The sequence below is a fragment of the Nanorana parkeri genome, unplaced genomic scaffold (assembly GCF_000935625.1).
Source record: "Nanorana parkeri isolate BGI_ZX_2015 unplaced genomic scaffold, ASM93562v1 scaffold56, whole genome shotgun sequence".
Lineage (NCBI taxonomy): Eukaryota > Metazoa > Chordata > Amphibia > Anura > Dicroglossidae > Nanorana > Nanorana parkeri.
Genome location: NW_017306324.1, coordinates 1,828,506 through 1,845,737, shown reverse-complemented (window position 1 = coordinate 1,845,737; position 17,232 = coordinate 1,828,506). Strand labels below are relative to the sequence as shown.

Below are 17,232 nucleotides of genomic sequence, written 5' to 3'. Positions count from 1 at the left end.
TGTTTTTTCCCTCTGAGATGATGTGCATGGTCACATGTCCTATGACATGTGCCAGAGTTGCAGGAAGTAAAAGGAGAGCTAGTAACCTGCCCTTAGTAAACATGGCCACTGTCAGAAGACTGGGAAAGAAAAGAAAAATAAGAAAAGTTAAGAAATGTCTCAGTTGAATTGGCTGACAATGTCATGTGTCTATGTGCAACACCTTTACCTGCGCTGTGCACAGGTCTGTGAAGCCCGGGCCCAATAGTTTAATTTGAAAAAAACATACGGAAGGGGACCTTTCATGCTAAACAGAACCTTTTTTTTTTTGCCAGACCCCTGTCCCCTCCAACACAAATAGCTTCAAAAAGTAGGGATGTCCTGATACTGATACTAGTATCGGTATCGATACAGGGCATTTTCACAAGTACTTGATACATAGCGCCGATACTTTCACTATAATTTTTTTTTTTTGGTGGCTTCAGGCTGCCCAGAAGTACCGCACATGTTGGGGTCCTCTGGGGAGCCAAATGACAACCTTACAGAAGCTCCTCCCACAAGCCCGCAGTCAAAGTCACACACTTCCAGTATACTGCTGTAATAGAGTTACAATTATCCCCTGCTATCATGAATGGGTTAAATGATCCATAGTACAAAGTTACAATTCTTCCGCTTCTTCCAATCTGTAGCACTTCCCCCAAATAAACTTGAAGTTTTAATTGGGGGGAAGTTGTATTGCTGATATGGTGCAATGACTGAGATGATTGAATATGGGAAATGTGTGAACATGCTCCACATGTAGTGACCACCGCACATGCTTAGTGCTCTGAGCACATTTGTTTTACTTTACATTGGAATGGACCTATCACCACCCCATGCCTATAAGGACCACACCAGCCCCACTGGAAAGTCTTCTAAATTAAAGTTCTTCATAATCATAAAGAAATTGCCCTAAAATCATTAGTCTGTATTGTTTTATACAAAATGTCACCTGTCCCTTTAAGAAAACGTATCGTTAATTGGTATTGACAAGTACATGAGGGGAAGTACTTGGTCTTGAAAAAGTGGTATCGGGACATCCCTGTCAAAAAGCCATTTGTAAACAAAAACCCCCAAAAAACAGTATCAGTGCCCTGGCCTTCGCCTCCAGAAATTCCTTAAGGCACAGGTGATGTCAGTGTGCCTTATGGCAGAGCTCTGAGCTAGAAATCCTATACGAATGCACTGACATACCGTAGAATGCATTCTCTTTCCCAAAAGAGTTTTCGGGCTCCTCTGTTGGAAGGCACAGTGATATCACTTCAGCCTCTTGGTAAGCATTTTTTTTTTTTGATTGGGTAAACTGTTTGTTTACAAATAGCTTTAGGTTGCTGGACAGGAGGCAAAAAAGCTGCACAGCGCTGTGCTGTATCTATAAAGCAGCAGCATTGTCATCTCGAAGTCAAAGGACCACAGAACACCCCCGCATTATCTTCAAAACACAGAGTAGGGTTTTCTGTAGTCTGCAAAGGTGAACTGGGCAGAGCTGATAACACTGCAGGGAGCATAGCAATGTATAGCTCACTAGAGTTCTAGCAGGATCAACAGGGATTTATGGTAGAGATATAACAAAATGCTTTCAAAGGTATATGTAACAACCCTATTGAGACTACAATCTCAATACAACATGAGATTGTAGTCCATCACGGGAGCGAGCTTGGAGTGGTGACTACTTTACAACACACACAGGGACCATGGGGAACAGAAGTAGCCCCTCTCCAGAAGGAAGGACAGTGTCAGCACCAATTCAGAGATGATTGGAGGATCTACAGCCGAGTGATACACAAATAAGATACATTGTTGTTTATAGTTCAGGTATAGTTCAGGTACATGAATGTATTAACTCCTGAGTTTAGTGTCACGCTAACTGGGATCTTGTGTTCCTAACAGTCATATAAATGTGGAAGAATTCAAAAGGTTAGAACCAACGTGTGACCACTTCTCCTCCTCAGGCCCCGGCTGCATATAAAATGCCAATTTCTGTAATGTGGGAAGATGTATGAAAAGTATATACTTCAACAAGAACAAAATGTTCCTATATATCCAAGACTGGAATGTATAAAAATACCTAAGACGCTGCTAAATTTGACTTCTACATATTTACAGTACATAAAGCAGTTACTGGAGACCTAAAAATAGCATTTTGACTAAGCTATGGAATTTACTGCTGTTATAAATGAGGTCTAGATCCCTTTCAAACACAGAACATATTATAAGACCGAGCCGTAGTTATCACATTTACCACGCATAGCTACATGGCACATTCTTGAGGCCTCTTAAAACCTCCAAAAGGAGATATTTGTATTCTACTTGCACTTTATTTCTGCCTATTTAAAGGTTCAGCAGTTCAGATAAAATATGACCTGTCTTGTAAAAGGAAAAGAATTATAATTTATTCTTAACCTGGTTTACATCGGCGGCTGAATGTTTTTGTACTCCATACATCTAAGAGATTAATCCACAGAGGTAAAACGTACAGCCAAAGTTTTTTGGATAAAAAATTGCTGGGGCTGATGATGGAAAGAAAACTGGATCAGAAGTGAAGCCAAGTAGTTGTTACTTCTAAAAATAAGATTTTTATGTAGTTACAGTAAAATTTATTTCTAGAAGTGAGGGACACAGGACGCACCTTCCCCTTGGCTGACCCTTCTTCATCTAGCCTCCATTCAGGTTCTTTCTGGTACAACGTCCACATTTGTTGGATATCTTAGTAGTCATTGCCCATCACTCCAGTTGGACTTTTTTGGACGTCTCAATTAACATATCTAACATTCCGATAATGAACGATAAAGAAAAATTGGCCCGACCTCCTGCACATGGCAGTATAACTCGAATGTTCAAAAATGTCTACATTCCTGTGCCTGTCAATGGATGAAAACAAAGAATGACAGCTGTCTTTTTTCATTGTTGCCTCTACAAGCACATGTCTGCCGCCTCCTAGATTAGAGGGACTGGCTCTTGAATTGTGAATAAATCACCCAATTAGTGTGATATATAAAAAGTAGCCCCCCTCCAAAAGGAAGGACAGTGTCAGCACCAATTCAGAGATGAGTGGGGGATCTACAGCCGAGTGATACACAAATAAGATACATTTTTGCTAACAGTTAAGGTACTTGAATGTATTTTTAAGATTTAACACCTGCGTTTAGTGTCACTTTAACTATTAACAATACTGGACCTTATATGTGTATCATTCGGCTGGAGATCCTCAAATCATCTCTGAATTGGTGCTGTCACTGCCCTTCCTTCTGGAGGGGGGCTTTTTTTGTTCCCCATGGTCCCTGTGTGTGTTTGTAAAGTAGTTACCGCTCCAAGCTCACTCCCAGGATGGACTTCGTTGACTCGAGTATAAGCCGAGGGGGGCACTTTTCACCCAAAAAAATGGGCTGAAAATCTCGGCTTATACTCGAGTATATACGGTAGTTTACGAATTTGTACTGAGATTGTAGTCCATCACAGGAGTGAGCTTGGAGCGGTGACTACTTTACAACACACACAGGGGCCATGGGGAACAAAAGTAGCCACCCTCCAGAAGGAAAGACAGTGTCAGCACCAATTCAGAGATGATTTGAGGATCTACAGCCAGTCACACCCACACCTGACCCTTTTTTTGGGAACGCGACATACAACAACTGCAAACATTTTGAATCAGTGACCAATCTTTTCAGAGATGCCTTGATGTGGCGGTGCGTCATTAGTGTATGCAACAAAAAAGTCTGTTTTTAAACAGTTTAGTTTTTGCTGAATAGCTTGAGAGCGTGCCAGGGAGTTCTTGTATTGTTTTGTATATAGCGCTGGCCATGTGCACCTTTCTCCTTTTCTGCTATTTTCATCATAGCTGTTTCTTATCTTTTTTTTGTTAATCTAATGATGGACGAAAATGAATAATCTGGGACTTTCATCAACTATTTGCCTTCCTTTTTAATGCATGTTTATCAATGGTCCATCTAAAAAATCAAAAGAAATGTTCATGTGTCAATTAGAATTATCACTACTATCGAAAAACACAGAAATCAAGTCTTGCTGCTGCTTTTGTAGGATGGAAGTTGTAGAAGTGATGTTGAGTGAGGGACTTGAGGGTGAAGACCAGAGCATGTTGTTTTCACAATCTGTACTATAATACAAAGGGTTGTAATCCCATATGGGCAGGTCGCTGTTTTCTGGATAGTCTTCTGCTTTTGGAATGTTGTCCCTATCACAGTCGCTAGCCTCTTTCTTCGCATGCTGCTTTATTGTTTGTTGTCTACTAAGCAACGTACATTTCAGGCTATTTTTTTTCTGAGCTTTCCTCACCAGCCCGGGAATGACAGGTAAGGAAGGCTCACATCTCTCGGAATAAAGCGTAAAATAATTTTCCGTCTGTCTGACAGAGTTACCCCATTTGTGAGTGACGGGTTCATTTTTAGATTCCTCCTGTGCATTACTAGCTACTGCTCTGGAAATAACTTGTGTAGTATTTTTAATAGAAAAGCCTCTTCTATTCTTGGAATGTTTCTTATGCTTATTTGCTTTTGGTTTTCTTAGAGTCTGGGACTTTTCCTTAGGCCTGCTTGTAAATAATCTGTTTTCTTTCCCATTGTGTGGCTGTGTTTGCTGAAGGAGATGATTCTGGGCCGCAGGGACACAGTGATCGTTGTGATAAAATTGCTGCAGACGGCGTACAGCTCTATCATCCGTAGTGACGCCTTTACTGAAATGTACTCTTCGGCCACCAGTGTTTGATCCTGGATAGTCCCCTGGAGATTCCAAGGTAATGCAACAGTTCCCAGTGCTTTCGGCAGATTGTGCAGAACGTGTTGTTACACCCTTGAATCCAGTTAGAGAAGAAGAACATCCATCACTAATTCTATCCCAAGTGTTCTGAACACTGCTTTGTGAAAGAGCAGAGCAATCTACAAAAGTCCTTGTTTTGTACTGTGATGTGCTATGTTCCTCTGCAGGCAGGTCTTGAACACTTGCGGGAGATGTCTGCGTAGTATTTTCTTTCAAGTGACACGCTGGCTTAGAGAGACAATTAAGGTTGTGAATCTCGCTCAGTATTTTATCTTCTGATGACTTTATGGAATTTGACAACCATGTTAATTTTTCTGACAGCTCCAGGTGCTTTTCACACTGCTGTGACTTCATAGCGTCCATGCCCTTCACTAGCAGCTGTACGTTTGATTTCAGATCTGTCAGCTCGGCATCTTTCTGTGGAAGAACAGACTGGTTATGCTAAATAGCAACACAAACATAGAAGCGATCGTGTTTGGCCTAAAGATTCCATCAGAAATTAAAATCCAAGGACAAGCTGTCGGTTTATACATGTCATACCCTGAGCAATGGGTATACGAATATCTCAATTTCAGGTCTTTTTTGCTAAGCTAGGTAAAAAAGTGATATTGCAAATTCCTTCACATACTGTGGTGTGGTATTAGTTAAGCTGGCCATACACTGTAATATTTTCTTTGTTCAACCCGAGGGCTGAAGGAAGATAATATAACAGATTCCTCCTTTAATGCTTAAGAACGTTGATCGGGGAATCTCCCGCTGCTATCAGAATACTAAAGCAGAGCCGGCAGCTCATTGGCTGCCGGCTCTGTTCGTTCACAGATTTTCCGACCAGCTCCTTTGATCAGCCGAAAGGGTGCCGACAGCGGCACCCACTGTGCAAATTTTGTCCGGTTCTTCATCAAGACCCAGAAATTTGTGTAGTGTATGGCCAGCTTTAGGTTTTATAATAAATTGTTGCTTTTTGCAGGTAATAATATCCAGGGGTGATGAAGTCTTGTAAAACACAATGCTTCCATACCTGTAAAATAACTAAGAACTCCACTCTACACTGGCCACAGGAGCTAACCCATATGTAATTTCAGAAATAACCATAGTAGAAAAAAAACACCTTAAGGTGGCCAGACATTGTTAGATTTTTGTACACTAACGGTCTTTCGAATGAGAATCGAACAGTGGATGGTACATCACTGATTTTTGTTTTTCATATTGTGATCGAAATTTTTTGTACAGTCAGGTTGGAAAACTTTTTCTCTGACTGAATGAAAATCGATGAATCAGTGGGGTTTTCCTTCATCCAAAATCTCAGCAAGAACACAGCACTTGCACAAAAGGAAATTATTTTATTTCCCTGGTTCATCAAAAATTGGTTGATTAGTATGGATAATGAATGATTTCCAAAGAGGACATTTGACTATGCTTGATGGGGAAGTCTAGATATAATTGAACGAGGGTTCGTGGCAGAAACACAACGTTTTGAATGAAAAACTAACAATGTATGGCCACCTTTATACTTTTTAGGGGCCTCAAGGCAGAGACACCTGTGTGTGGAAGTGATACTGAAAGGCTGTGTACTGATTGGACTCAATTGGATGCCTGTGCCTGAGCACCCAATCGGTAACACCTCCTGTGTACACAAACTTTATTTTTACATTAACTCACCAAAAGTATTTTATTCTCTAAGTCCAACAACATTTGTCTGCAACTGCACTTTGTATTCTGCATTTTCTGCATTGACTCGTGGTAAGAAGCAATATTTTGCTGCACTAAAAAAATTTAAAAAATTCAAGATCATAAAGATATTAAACCTACAGCACATTATTATTTTAAAGAGTCAAAAGCTCAATTGCGTGAATATTTCTAGTTCAGCTAACAACCAAAAATCCGAGCACAGGGTCTCATGTTGGGAATGCTAACAAACAGGTGGGAAGGGGTTAAGGAATAAAATACACATCCTATTTAAAAGGAAATAAATGTATAGTAACTGAAACAAAACCTACACCATTTATTAAAGTGACACTGAACTCAGGAAGTAAATCTTAAAAATACATTCAAATAACCTATTGCCAAAAAATGTATCTTATTTGTGTATCACTCGGCTGTAGATCCTCCAATCATCTCTGAATTGGAGCTGACACTGTCCTTCCTTCTAGTGGGTGACTACTTTTGTTCCCCATGGTCCTTGTGTGTGTTGTAAAGTAGTCACCACTCCAAGCTCACTACTGTGATGTACTACAATCTCATGCTTAGTTTACTATTTTGTACTGAGATTGTAGTCCATCCCGGGAGCGAGTTTGGAGCGGTGACTACTTTACAATACACTCAGGGACCATGGGAGCAAAAGTAGCCCCCCTCCAGAAGGAAGGACCGTGTCAGCACCAATTCAGAGATGATTTACAGTCGAGTGATACATAAATAAGATACATTTTTGGTAATAGTTTTTTTTTTTGTTTTTTTTAAAGATTCAACTCCTGAGTTCAGTGGTACTTTAACCAGAGTTATACAGCTCTCAGTATATAAAATGTTACCCAGTGCATAACACAACCATGTCATCATCGTACTTCTATTTCTACAATCTTTGAACTGACCACAGGTGTTGGGTGCCCTCTGCTGGTTCACAAAGATAAAACATTTTAACTGTAACGGTGCAGCACACTCACAAGCCTTAGAAGTTGCATCCATGGAATCCAAAATTGACTTGCACTTTAAGTTTGTGTTTTCTTCCACATGGCAGAGAGTCATTTTCAACTGGCAAGAGTGTAAAAATAAATATATTTATATTGAAATAGTTGATCAGTATGTAAAAAATTGCACAACTGACTGGTAACTTACCTCCTGTACAGTGACATGAACTTGGCAGATCAGCTGGTTTAATTGCTCACTGCATAAAACAAAGGATATGCTAATTTTATACGCTGAATTTCCAACTTTTTATCACTGCTTTTCACTTACAGTAAGGAACATTTGTGTGCATGTGATTACAGTTTGTTTAATATTTATTAGAATTTTCCAACAGTAAAAAAAAATAGAAAAATGAAAACATATTTCACACATATATACTGTAGAGGACGGCAAGGCTAGGTCCTGGATGGGAGATATATATCAACACTGTTTGGGTTGTGGTCCCTTTAAGGGCCACCACAGGATTAACCTTCCTGCCCCAGGAAGGGGTTTAAAGGTGCCCATACACTTTACAAACCTCGCAAGACTTTTGTCTTGCGAGGGTTGTAAAGTACTTAAAAAAAGTACGATCTGCCCATCTTGTACAGGCAGATCGTACCTGCGATCATCGCAAGCCCTCCCCCCTGAGGGGCGGGCTTCCGATGACTGCAATGCTGAACGCGCAGTGTGCTCTCTCGATCATGTTAAAAACCAGCCGAAAATCGTAAGATTCTCGGCTGGTTTTCCATCATGCTTGATATACAAAAGTGGTGCGACCGTACATTAGAAGCGGTCGCACGCCTTCCATACACTGCACGATTCTCGTACGATCGCGGGATTTCCCGCGATTCTTGTACGAGAATCGTGCAGTGTATGGGCACCTTAAAGGTCTGCAACTCCCAGAGAGGAGTGTGGGAGTTGAGGAGAAAGTAATCAGCTGTGGCTAGTGAGAGAGACCTGCTGTGTTGCTGTATTGCTGTGCTGCAGGACTTATATTCCTGGGAAGGGATTTCCCCGGGTTTGGGACGTTTCTACAAAATGTCGGTGAGACACATTTATGTTTTGTTATCTGTGCTGAAAAATTGGAAATTTTTTACTTTGCTGAAGATAAAGCGTGTATTTGTGTTTAACATATTTGGCTGCCCTGCAAGAGGAAAATAAAAGCTTTTGATTTATTCAAAACCCTCTGTGCGAGTGCTCTGTGAGCTCCCCAACATCACAATGCATATACTTATTCATCTATATACACATATCAAATTACACAATGCCCCTTTACGCCATACAACACAGCTATCTCCATGATCCTACATTCCTCACTATCAATGACAGGGTATACATTCCCTTCCCCTACTCTTATCTATGAATTGGTCTATATTGTTCGTCCAGTGTCATTTCTTATTTTATCACCCAAAAGGAGAAAAGAAGTGGGAGAGGAAGAGAAAAAAAAAACCCCATAAAAACTCCCATCTCAATACCTCCCATTAGTGAAAATATCAACCAATTTCTCATATGTGTACTAATATCTTGTTCATATTAACCTCTGTGTTTCAGCATTCAGGAAGGACACAAAGTCATCTATAAAGAAATTGACATTTTGGATAACCCCTGCGGGTAAAATTACCTCTCATATTTTTCTTTAGCCTTTCTCTTGCTTTCTTCAAATTGCTCAATAATGCTTTTGCTATTTCCTTTTCCAAATGTCTGAAATGGGCCCCTTTCTTTACTATCAGTGCAGCACAAAGGAGGCTTAGAGCGGTATTTCTGATACATGCCTGGTTCACTCTGAATTAAGAAGGAAGAGAGAAAAAAAGAGACAAAATAAACCATAACATAGACATAGGAAACATAAAAGCAGAACTCCAGTCCAAAAAATATACAGTAAACTCCCAGTTATCCGGCACCCTTGGGGATTGTTAGGTGCCAAATAAATGAAATTTCTGTAGTGTCCGGCACTAAATCTTGGATCTGTGTGCTACTTCTTCCTCTCTCACTCTTAGCTCTGCTTGACAAGGGCTGCAAGATAACATGCCAAATCCAGGTACTTACACTGCCCAAATCCAGGTACTTACACTGCCCAAATCCAGGTACTTACACTGCTTGCATGTTAAAAAAGAAAATTAAATTATGTGTTCGCGATTATTGATTGGCTCCTGGTGCTGCTTCTTTCTTTCCCACTCTACTGTGCAGGGTATTGCAGGAGCCTGATACCAAGTTAAATTCAGGCACTTACAATACTTGCAAGAAGTACAAGTACCCCTTCCTCATTAATAAGGGGGGGGCAGCATCTGGGTGCCCCTTTATGAAAGGGGGTGTCCAGATGCAAATAAGCCCCCCTGCCCGCAGACCCCCACAACCAATGGCTTGAGGGGAAGAGGCCCTTGTCCCCATCGGCACGGGGACAAGGTGCTTTTCCAGGGGGGACCCTGGAAAAGCACCCTCCCAGTGCTGAGGGCATTGGGCTGGTATGGCTCGCTCGCCCCTCCCCCTTTCCTGCCCTGCCAGGCCTATGCTCGGATCAAGGGTCTGGTTGGGAATGTTAGGGGGGACCCTACGTTTTTTCCCCCATTTGTAGGTGTGGGGTTCCTCCTTAAAATTCCTACCAGACCTAAAGGGCCTGGTATGACTTTGGGGGGGAAACCCACGCACTTTTTTATTTTACTTTTAACTTGGGGTCCCGCTTAACTTTCCTACTAGAACAAAAGGATATGGTTTGGGATGGGGACCCCACACTTTTTTTATTTAAAAAAAATTTTTTTTAATTATTTTGTATCATTTTTTTTTTTTTTTAACATTCTTTTATTCTGCTTGCTACCTCGGAGGTAGCGAGCAGAATAGCGGAGCCAAATGCTGCTCGGTGGCATCCGGCTATTCACTCACTGCCGTTCGGCTCCTATAAGAATAGGGGCGAATGGCAGTGAGTGAACTGCCAGAGGTTTGGCTCAGCCGATCCAGATGCTGGATCAACTGAGTCGAACGGCTTCTTCACTTCAGCTCAGCAGAATATGCTGAGCATGTTCGGCTGACCAAAGCCAGCCGATGTACGGCTGATTTTTGCCAATGTATGGCTGGAATCAGCCGTACTGAGCCGAAGTGAATAGCCAACACCGTTCAGGTCAGTTCACTTCGGCTGGGTTATACTCTCGGCTGCATTCGGCCTTAGTTTATTTTCATCTGTTATGAACCTGTAATTCCTTCTGCAAACTCCAGATGGCACAATATAGTTAAATATTCAGTAATATACGCACTTTAAATACTTTTGTCTTAGAAAAATTGTAAATGTGGTGAGGCTTTGATATTTGTAAATATATTATTAAACACATAAATATGTATTATAAAAAGAAAGGATCACTCAAATTGTCAATCAAAGCCATTGTAATATGTACAAAGAATGGTTAATGATAATCAACCCTCTCACTAGGATTAAAGAACACTTCCAAAACAAGGTACAGAAAATGGATCCAAGGAGTGCTTGAGAAGGAAATCACAGTATATAATACACTAAGCTCTTGTGCTGGAAAGTCTCTGAATTAGCAATGTTAAGGGCATGAAGCAGCCTACTCCATCTGTCTGGATTTCAGGGTTTTCCACACAGATTTCTATCCATACAGTACAAAAAGGATATACCAGCTTGGTTTGATCAATTGTTCTAATAGGAGCATGGGAAAAAATGGGTACCATTTAATAAAGGAGGTGGAACATCTTCAGTTGAGTAAAACTTTTCTGACTGAATGTTGGCCGGTGATCATACAAAGGCCTTCTCAGGCAGTTGCCATCTCACATCTATAGTAGGAATGCACCAATACCAAGTACAGTACTCGGTACAAGTACAAGTACAGATACTTTTCCAGCTCCAAGAAATTCAAAAGTTAGGAAGCCGCTTCTTTGGGGCGTATTTGCTACGCGTATCCTGACGGATAGTAGTATAGCCCTCGGAAACGCGCGTTACTTTTACCGCAAATCGCGGTAAAAACGTGTGGCAGACGCGCATATTCCGTACGCCCAGGTGTGAACCCAGCCTAATGATTTCAGGACAGTGGTGAGGCGCCAGAGCCAGGTCCCAGCTGCAACTGCTGCAACCCTGGTAGTTCTCATGAAAGTGCCAAATATCGGCACTGGTATCTGAACTGGTATCTGGACATCCCTATAGTAGGGGCCCATTCACACCATATGCTAATCGTACAGCATCTGCTGATTGGTGCCCCGTCACAGTGCCGAAGTGCTGATCCCAGCACATCGCATTGTGTACTTTTTTTTGTTTGAACTTTATTGAAATTCAGTTCTTTGGGCACAGCGGGGTGTGAGGCAGTTACACTGCGTCGAATTCCGCTGTGTTGAAAAAAGTAAGCCATGCTTAAAGGAGACCTATGGGGCTAGGGCTTTTCCCCATAGTTCTTCTAAGGGTAACGGGAGGACACAAACTAGTGTCCTCCCGTCACCCAAAGCTCAGTATACCGCGAGCTACAGCACACGGTATACTGAGATGCCGCAGCCGGAACAGATCCCGACAAGTCTGTCTGGATCCACACAGCTGCGTGAGTGACAGCTGGCTCTGCCCATCTAGAGGCAGAGGCAGAGCCAGCTGTACCCCGCCCTCTCCCCGTCCGTTCCGCCTGTGACCGATGGATGATCGAACAGGGGAGGGGGAATCCCTGCAGGGAGCTGTGAGTGACAGTCATGGCTCTCTTCAGGGACATGATCGAGAAGTGAGCGAGCGCCGGTATGTGTTCGCTCACTTCCCGTTCTACTGAGCTCGGCTCAGATTATGAGGCTGAGTGAAAATCACTCGCCTCATAATTCTCCTTTAACTTTTTTTTCAGTGCACACCAGTGCGTTCCTACCGTAACACGGTGATGTGAATGTGCACCATCCATGATAATGCAAATTGCCTTGTCTTGCATCGGGGCTGCACTAAGAACAACGGCCAGTGCAGCTCCAAAGCAGATGGTGTGAATAGACTCTAACTTGAATTGTCAATATGTTTTCACAGCAACAAATAAGACACAGACCAGACCTTAAAAGTTTAATTAGTAACTCATCAGCTGGAAGCAGGCGACTTTTCACAGATTAGGTTATTATTATCACTACATCATATCTACCAGCTTCAGCGATTTACTTACCTCCTGCGAGTTAGGATTTGAGTTCCTCTGATAATTTGTTTGCGATTTATAATCCACGGATCCAGGCTGAGAGTTCTCAGGGCAACACTGTGAACTGAACAGGAACTGTGAATCTGTCAGGCTGGAATGGTCACTGGAAGCACCATTTCGATTTGAAGACTTATAAGCTCTGCAATAACATTTGTATGCCTTACTATGAAGCATTAGTCAGACATTGTCAACAAAAACATTAAGTTGTCAGAATATATAATGATTTAAGATGGTGCAGAAGCAACGATGCTTGGCTTAGGTCAGTGAGATCTGTTAAAAAAAATCATCCTGGTTTGTATAAAATATTACACTGTGAATATTTCACCTACAAGGTGCACAGGGCCAGAAATGACATTAAAAAGCAATAGCCAAGCAGAAAATGTTCGCTATGCTCTTTGAAAATGATATGTACTCGCCTAAAGAAAATAGCATGGCATCGTCACAAATAATCCTTGGCATTCAGCTTCCTTTAAAAATGAGCACAACACATTTCACAGTTTTGCATTCTTCCGGCACTGACTTCTTTTGCAATTCCAGTTTGTGGTCACAACACAATTCATGGCAGCAAAGGAGGTCAATAATGGAAGACTATCTTAGCCAGGCACTGTGACTTCAGGTCTGAACAGGTAGCAGATAGCTGTCACTGACTGCGTGACCTGCTATCATCGAGGTCTTAATGAGGGTTTATCTCCACTCAGGACCACCATCCCAACATATATTATTCATAATGGCCCAGGGGGAAAATGCCTCCCCGTCCAGTCCTCCACTTATCAGCCACGTGTGGTAATACCTTTAGTTGACTAAACAATCAAAAGCAAATATTGCACAGCAATAGAAATACTCCATGCACTATGCAACTTCAGCCCAATGCATGGGTAGCCAAACTCCAGCCATCCAGCTGTGGTGAAACTACAAATCCCATGAGGCATCTCTCTCCAGAAATCATGTCTGTGGCTGTGAGAATCTTGCAATGCCTCGTGGGATTTGTAGTTCCACCACAGCTGGAGGGCCGGAGTTTGGCTATCCCTGGCCTAATGGGTGGGAAAATCTGCAGTGAGCACAGAAATGCTGAAACCCTGGAACATGGATGAAGTTAAATATTAGGGATTAGGGTTACAGGTCAGGGACATGAATGCACACACTGCACCAAATGCTGACACCCGATTCCTGGAAAAGTCCTTTTCTTATCAAAATGCTTTCGCTGACTTACCCATAATCTTTGTCTATATACCTTCCGGCCTATGCTTAAAAACTGACAACCTAAAATCCTTTATTTTAATATTTTTTCTGCGAATTAAACTCTGTGCAGTAGCTGCTAATAAATACATTACATTTTAAATACGGAAAACCCCTCACCCGGCTCCTGGGGGAATGCTGAACATGTCTTTGATGTTCCAAACATTGAGATTCATTTTAAAGCCTGCAGTAAAAAACAAAAAAACAAAGCAAAACTATAAATATATAAATGATGTTTCATACATCTATTAGTAAAATATATGGAACTGAGAAGCATAGGATATTCTATACTATGAACTATATGTATGAATTATTATACTTACATTAGCTAATTGAAACAACAACAAATTCTTGTATTCGGATTTTGGGTAACGCTGGATCTAGATGTGGAGATCTGCTTTGGAGACCTGTGGCGTATTAGGTTGAAATATTAGGTTCAGTCTTGTCTGTCTGACCCTTTAGAAGGTACTGCAAGTAAATGTATGTAAGTTGAAAGCACCAGAAAAGAGTCAAGAGGCATATGTCCATTGAGAATCCCCAAACTAAACACAAAGGAAAAATACAAAGTAGTTTTGGGGTCTACAGGGAGCCCCTTCTTCAAGGCTAAAACAATTACAAGTATCACTAGATATATAGGTAACAACTGAACCAGAATTCATATGACAAAGACGGTCTACAAGGGAGTCATCAAGCTCATAGTCGGCATATAGACATGATGATGACCTCAACATGTAAATTTGTATAGTCCAAATAATATGTAGGGACTAACTTTTAAAATACAACCTACTTACAGATTACTTAAAATGGCTTTCACCTTAAAGCAGAAGTAAGATACGCTGACCCCCACCAAAAAAGCTCAAACCCCCATTGACTTCTTTCAGCTAATGCTTGCTAAAAGACTCCATAGAGCTACATCTGTCCCATTATTTCCTTTTTCTTCCCTCACTCTGAAGTAGACTTGTGCGCCGTCAAAAAATTAGTTCCGTTCCGTTCCGTTTCAGAATATCCGTTATTTCGTAATTCGTGTCCGAAACTCAATTCGGATTCGTACGAAATACGAATTTTCGTTACTTTCGGCACATTTCCGTAACTGTATGAACATTCGTTATGATTAGGGATGCACAGATACTTTTCGAGTACCAGTGCCGATACTTGGCATTTTCATGAGAACTACCAGGGTGGCAGAGGTTGCAGCTGGGACCTGGCTCTGGCACTCCACCACTGTCCTGAAATCATTAGTCTGCATTGTTTTAGAAAAACTGTCACATGACAATAAACAAAAATGTATCAGTACTCGTACTTGTAAGTACTCGGCAAGTACCAGTACTCCTACTCGCAAAACTGGTATCTGTGCATCCCTTTATTTATATTTATAAAAACAAAATCGTACATTATAACAGAGATGTACAAATCCCAGCAGTCCTTACAAATGACAGCTGCCTCCTAATTTTTGAATTTTTCTCTAGTCTAGTCTTGGAGCTCAAAAGTATCGGTACATGTACTCGTACCGAGTACTGTACTTGGTATCTGTGCAACCCTAGTTATGATGAAGTTAAAAAGCAAAAATACCTTTGTTAATATTGGAGTCGATGTGGTAGTTGTTTTTTTATCCGAAATACGAATTCCGTTAATGGATTCCGGATCCGAATTTCGTATTAAAAAAAACTACCATCAACTCCAATATAAATGTACTTTGCTTTTTAACTTTAATATAACGAATGTTCGTAACGGTACGAAATTCCGTCAACGGAATTTCGTATTTCCTGCCTGTGTATTGTACTGCAACCCTTAGCAGCAGCGGATCCGTATTTCGGATTTTTAAAAAAATCTTGTCATGTTGTTCAACCTCATTTACAGGGGTAATATTAGTTCCTGTTTCAAAGAAATTCGGATCCGAAATTCGTTAACGGAATTTCGTATTTCGGATATAATTCGGAAACTGCAATTCGGATTTCGGATGCTTCCGAATTTACGAATTTCAGGAAAATTCGTACGAATTTTCGATTCGTAACGAAACGAATCGCTTGTGTCTACTCTGAAGAAGCCAGTGCCATCTTTGCTGCATTCCGGCATAACTTCCTCCTCTCCTTTCTTACACCTGGATGTTGATAAGCATACAACAATGACAGATGAGTCCCTTTCCAGTAAATTGCGAAATTAGAACATACCTGTTAGATATTTTGATGATGTTGGCAGTGTGCAATCTCTGTAGGGGGAAATGAAGGATAACTTAATGGAGGTCAGGGTGGTTAGAAAAAAGGAAGGGGGGACAACTGTGGTGACAGAAGACAGGCGGCTCTGAAGGTACAAGGATAAGGGGCAACAGATATATAAATTATATATAAGGATTAAAAGCTTTTTTGAACCATCTGTGTTGTAAACTGGCATAGGATGGTTATTATTAAAGAAGAACCCCAGGTTTTAGAAAAATAAAACCTTGCAGTGGGTCTACCTCCACCCTGTTCGGGTCAACTGCTCGTTTTTCTCTATGGGGCTCAGATAAAAAAGAAATACTCACCCGATTCTTGACCCTGCCTGGCTGCTAGAACAGTCCCTGCAGCCCCTTCTCCCCCAGCCTCTGGCGGTCTAAGCCCAGCTGACAATAACAAGTCTAAAGTTAAATTTACACCTACCATGTACGTGCAATTTGGTATTCCAAAATCCTCCATTTGTGATCGCCAGCTGTCACCCGTAATGATCAGGTGACAGTTGCTGCATTTGAACGCTGGCACACGCATGTAATCATATGTGATACGATTATATGCACTTATGAATGGATCGATATTCCTGGATGCATCGATCGTGCCTGGTGTGTCATCGTTCTGCCGCTTTCAAATGCAGCCGTTGTCACCCGATCATTAACTTGAACGGGTGACAGCTGCTGCTTGTAAATGGAAGATTTGGAATTCCTGCTGCAGGAATTCCAAATCGCACCTACTTGGTAGGTGTGAATAAGGGTTAAGTCCCCCATGCTGACAATCAATGTGAAGACATGGTCCGCTATTGTCACTTTCTGGAAGACTGTCTGAAAAAAATGGCTGCAGGATTTCAGCTGCACTGACAAAGGATCAAAAGAAAACAGAAGATTTGGAGTTCCTGCTGCAGGAAATCGCACGTTCTTGGCGCAGGTGTGAATGAAGCCTAATATGGACCATTCACCTGTATTAGACGTGAGGATGCCATAGCTGGAGCGGAGGGGGGAGAAGTAAGGGGTCACTGCCGCAGGACTGAGGATCAGCTAAGTCTTCTGTATTTTAAAAAAAAACAGCAGTTAACCCTTGCAGATTCTAAAACATGAAGTTCTTCGTTAAACCGGCTCTGTCACCATAAGTATAAAAAAGGTCCCTGCAAAAAGGAGGAATAATACTTACCTCTCCGGAGGACAGTGACTCCTGTCTTT

At 41.5% G+C, this 17,232-nt stretch overlaps 1 protein-coding gene across 1 annotated transcript in view; it reads right to left on the bottom strand.

Annotated features, from left to right (window-relative positions):
- Positions 1-3,993: 3,993 nt before the first annotated feature.
- CCDC36 (coiled-coil domain containing 36) overlaps positions 3,994-17,232 on the bottom strand; it is a 17,081-nt gene continuing 3,842 nt past the window's right edge. The window contains exons 2-8 of the mRNA XM_018576084.1: positions 13,953-14,016; positions 12,567-12,735; positions 9,071-9,231; positions 7,621-7,669; positions 7,449-7,536; positions 6,451-6,554; positions 3,994-5,208 (exon numbers count right to left, since the gene is read on the bottom strand). Coding sequence (XP_018431586.1) covers positions 3,994-5,208; positions 6,451-6,554; positions 7,449-7,536; positions 7,621-7,669; positions 9,071-9,231; positions 12,567-12,735; positions 13,953-14,016 — 1,850 coding nt within the window. The remainder of the gene's footprint in view (positions 5,209-6,450; positions 6,555-7,448; positions 7,537-7,620; positions 7,670-9,070; positions 9,232-12,566; positions 12,736-13,952; positions 14,017-17,232) is intronic.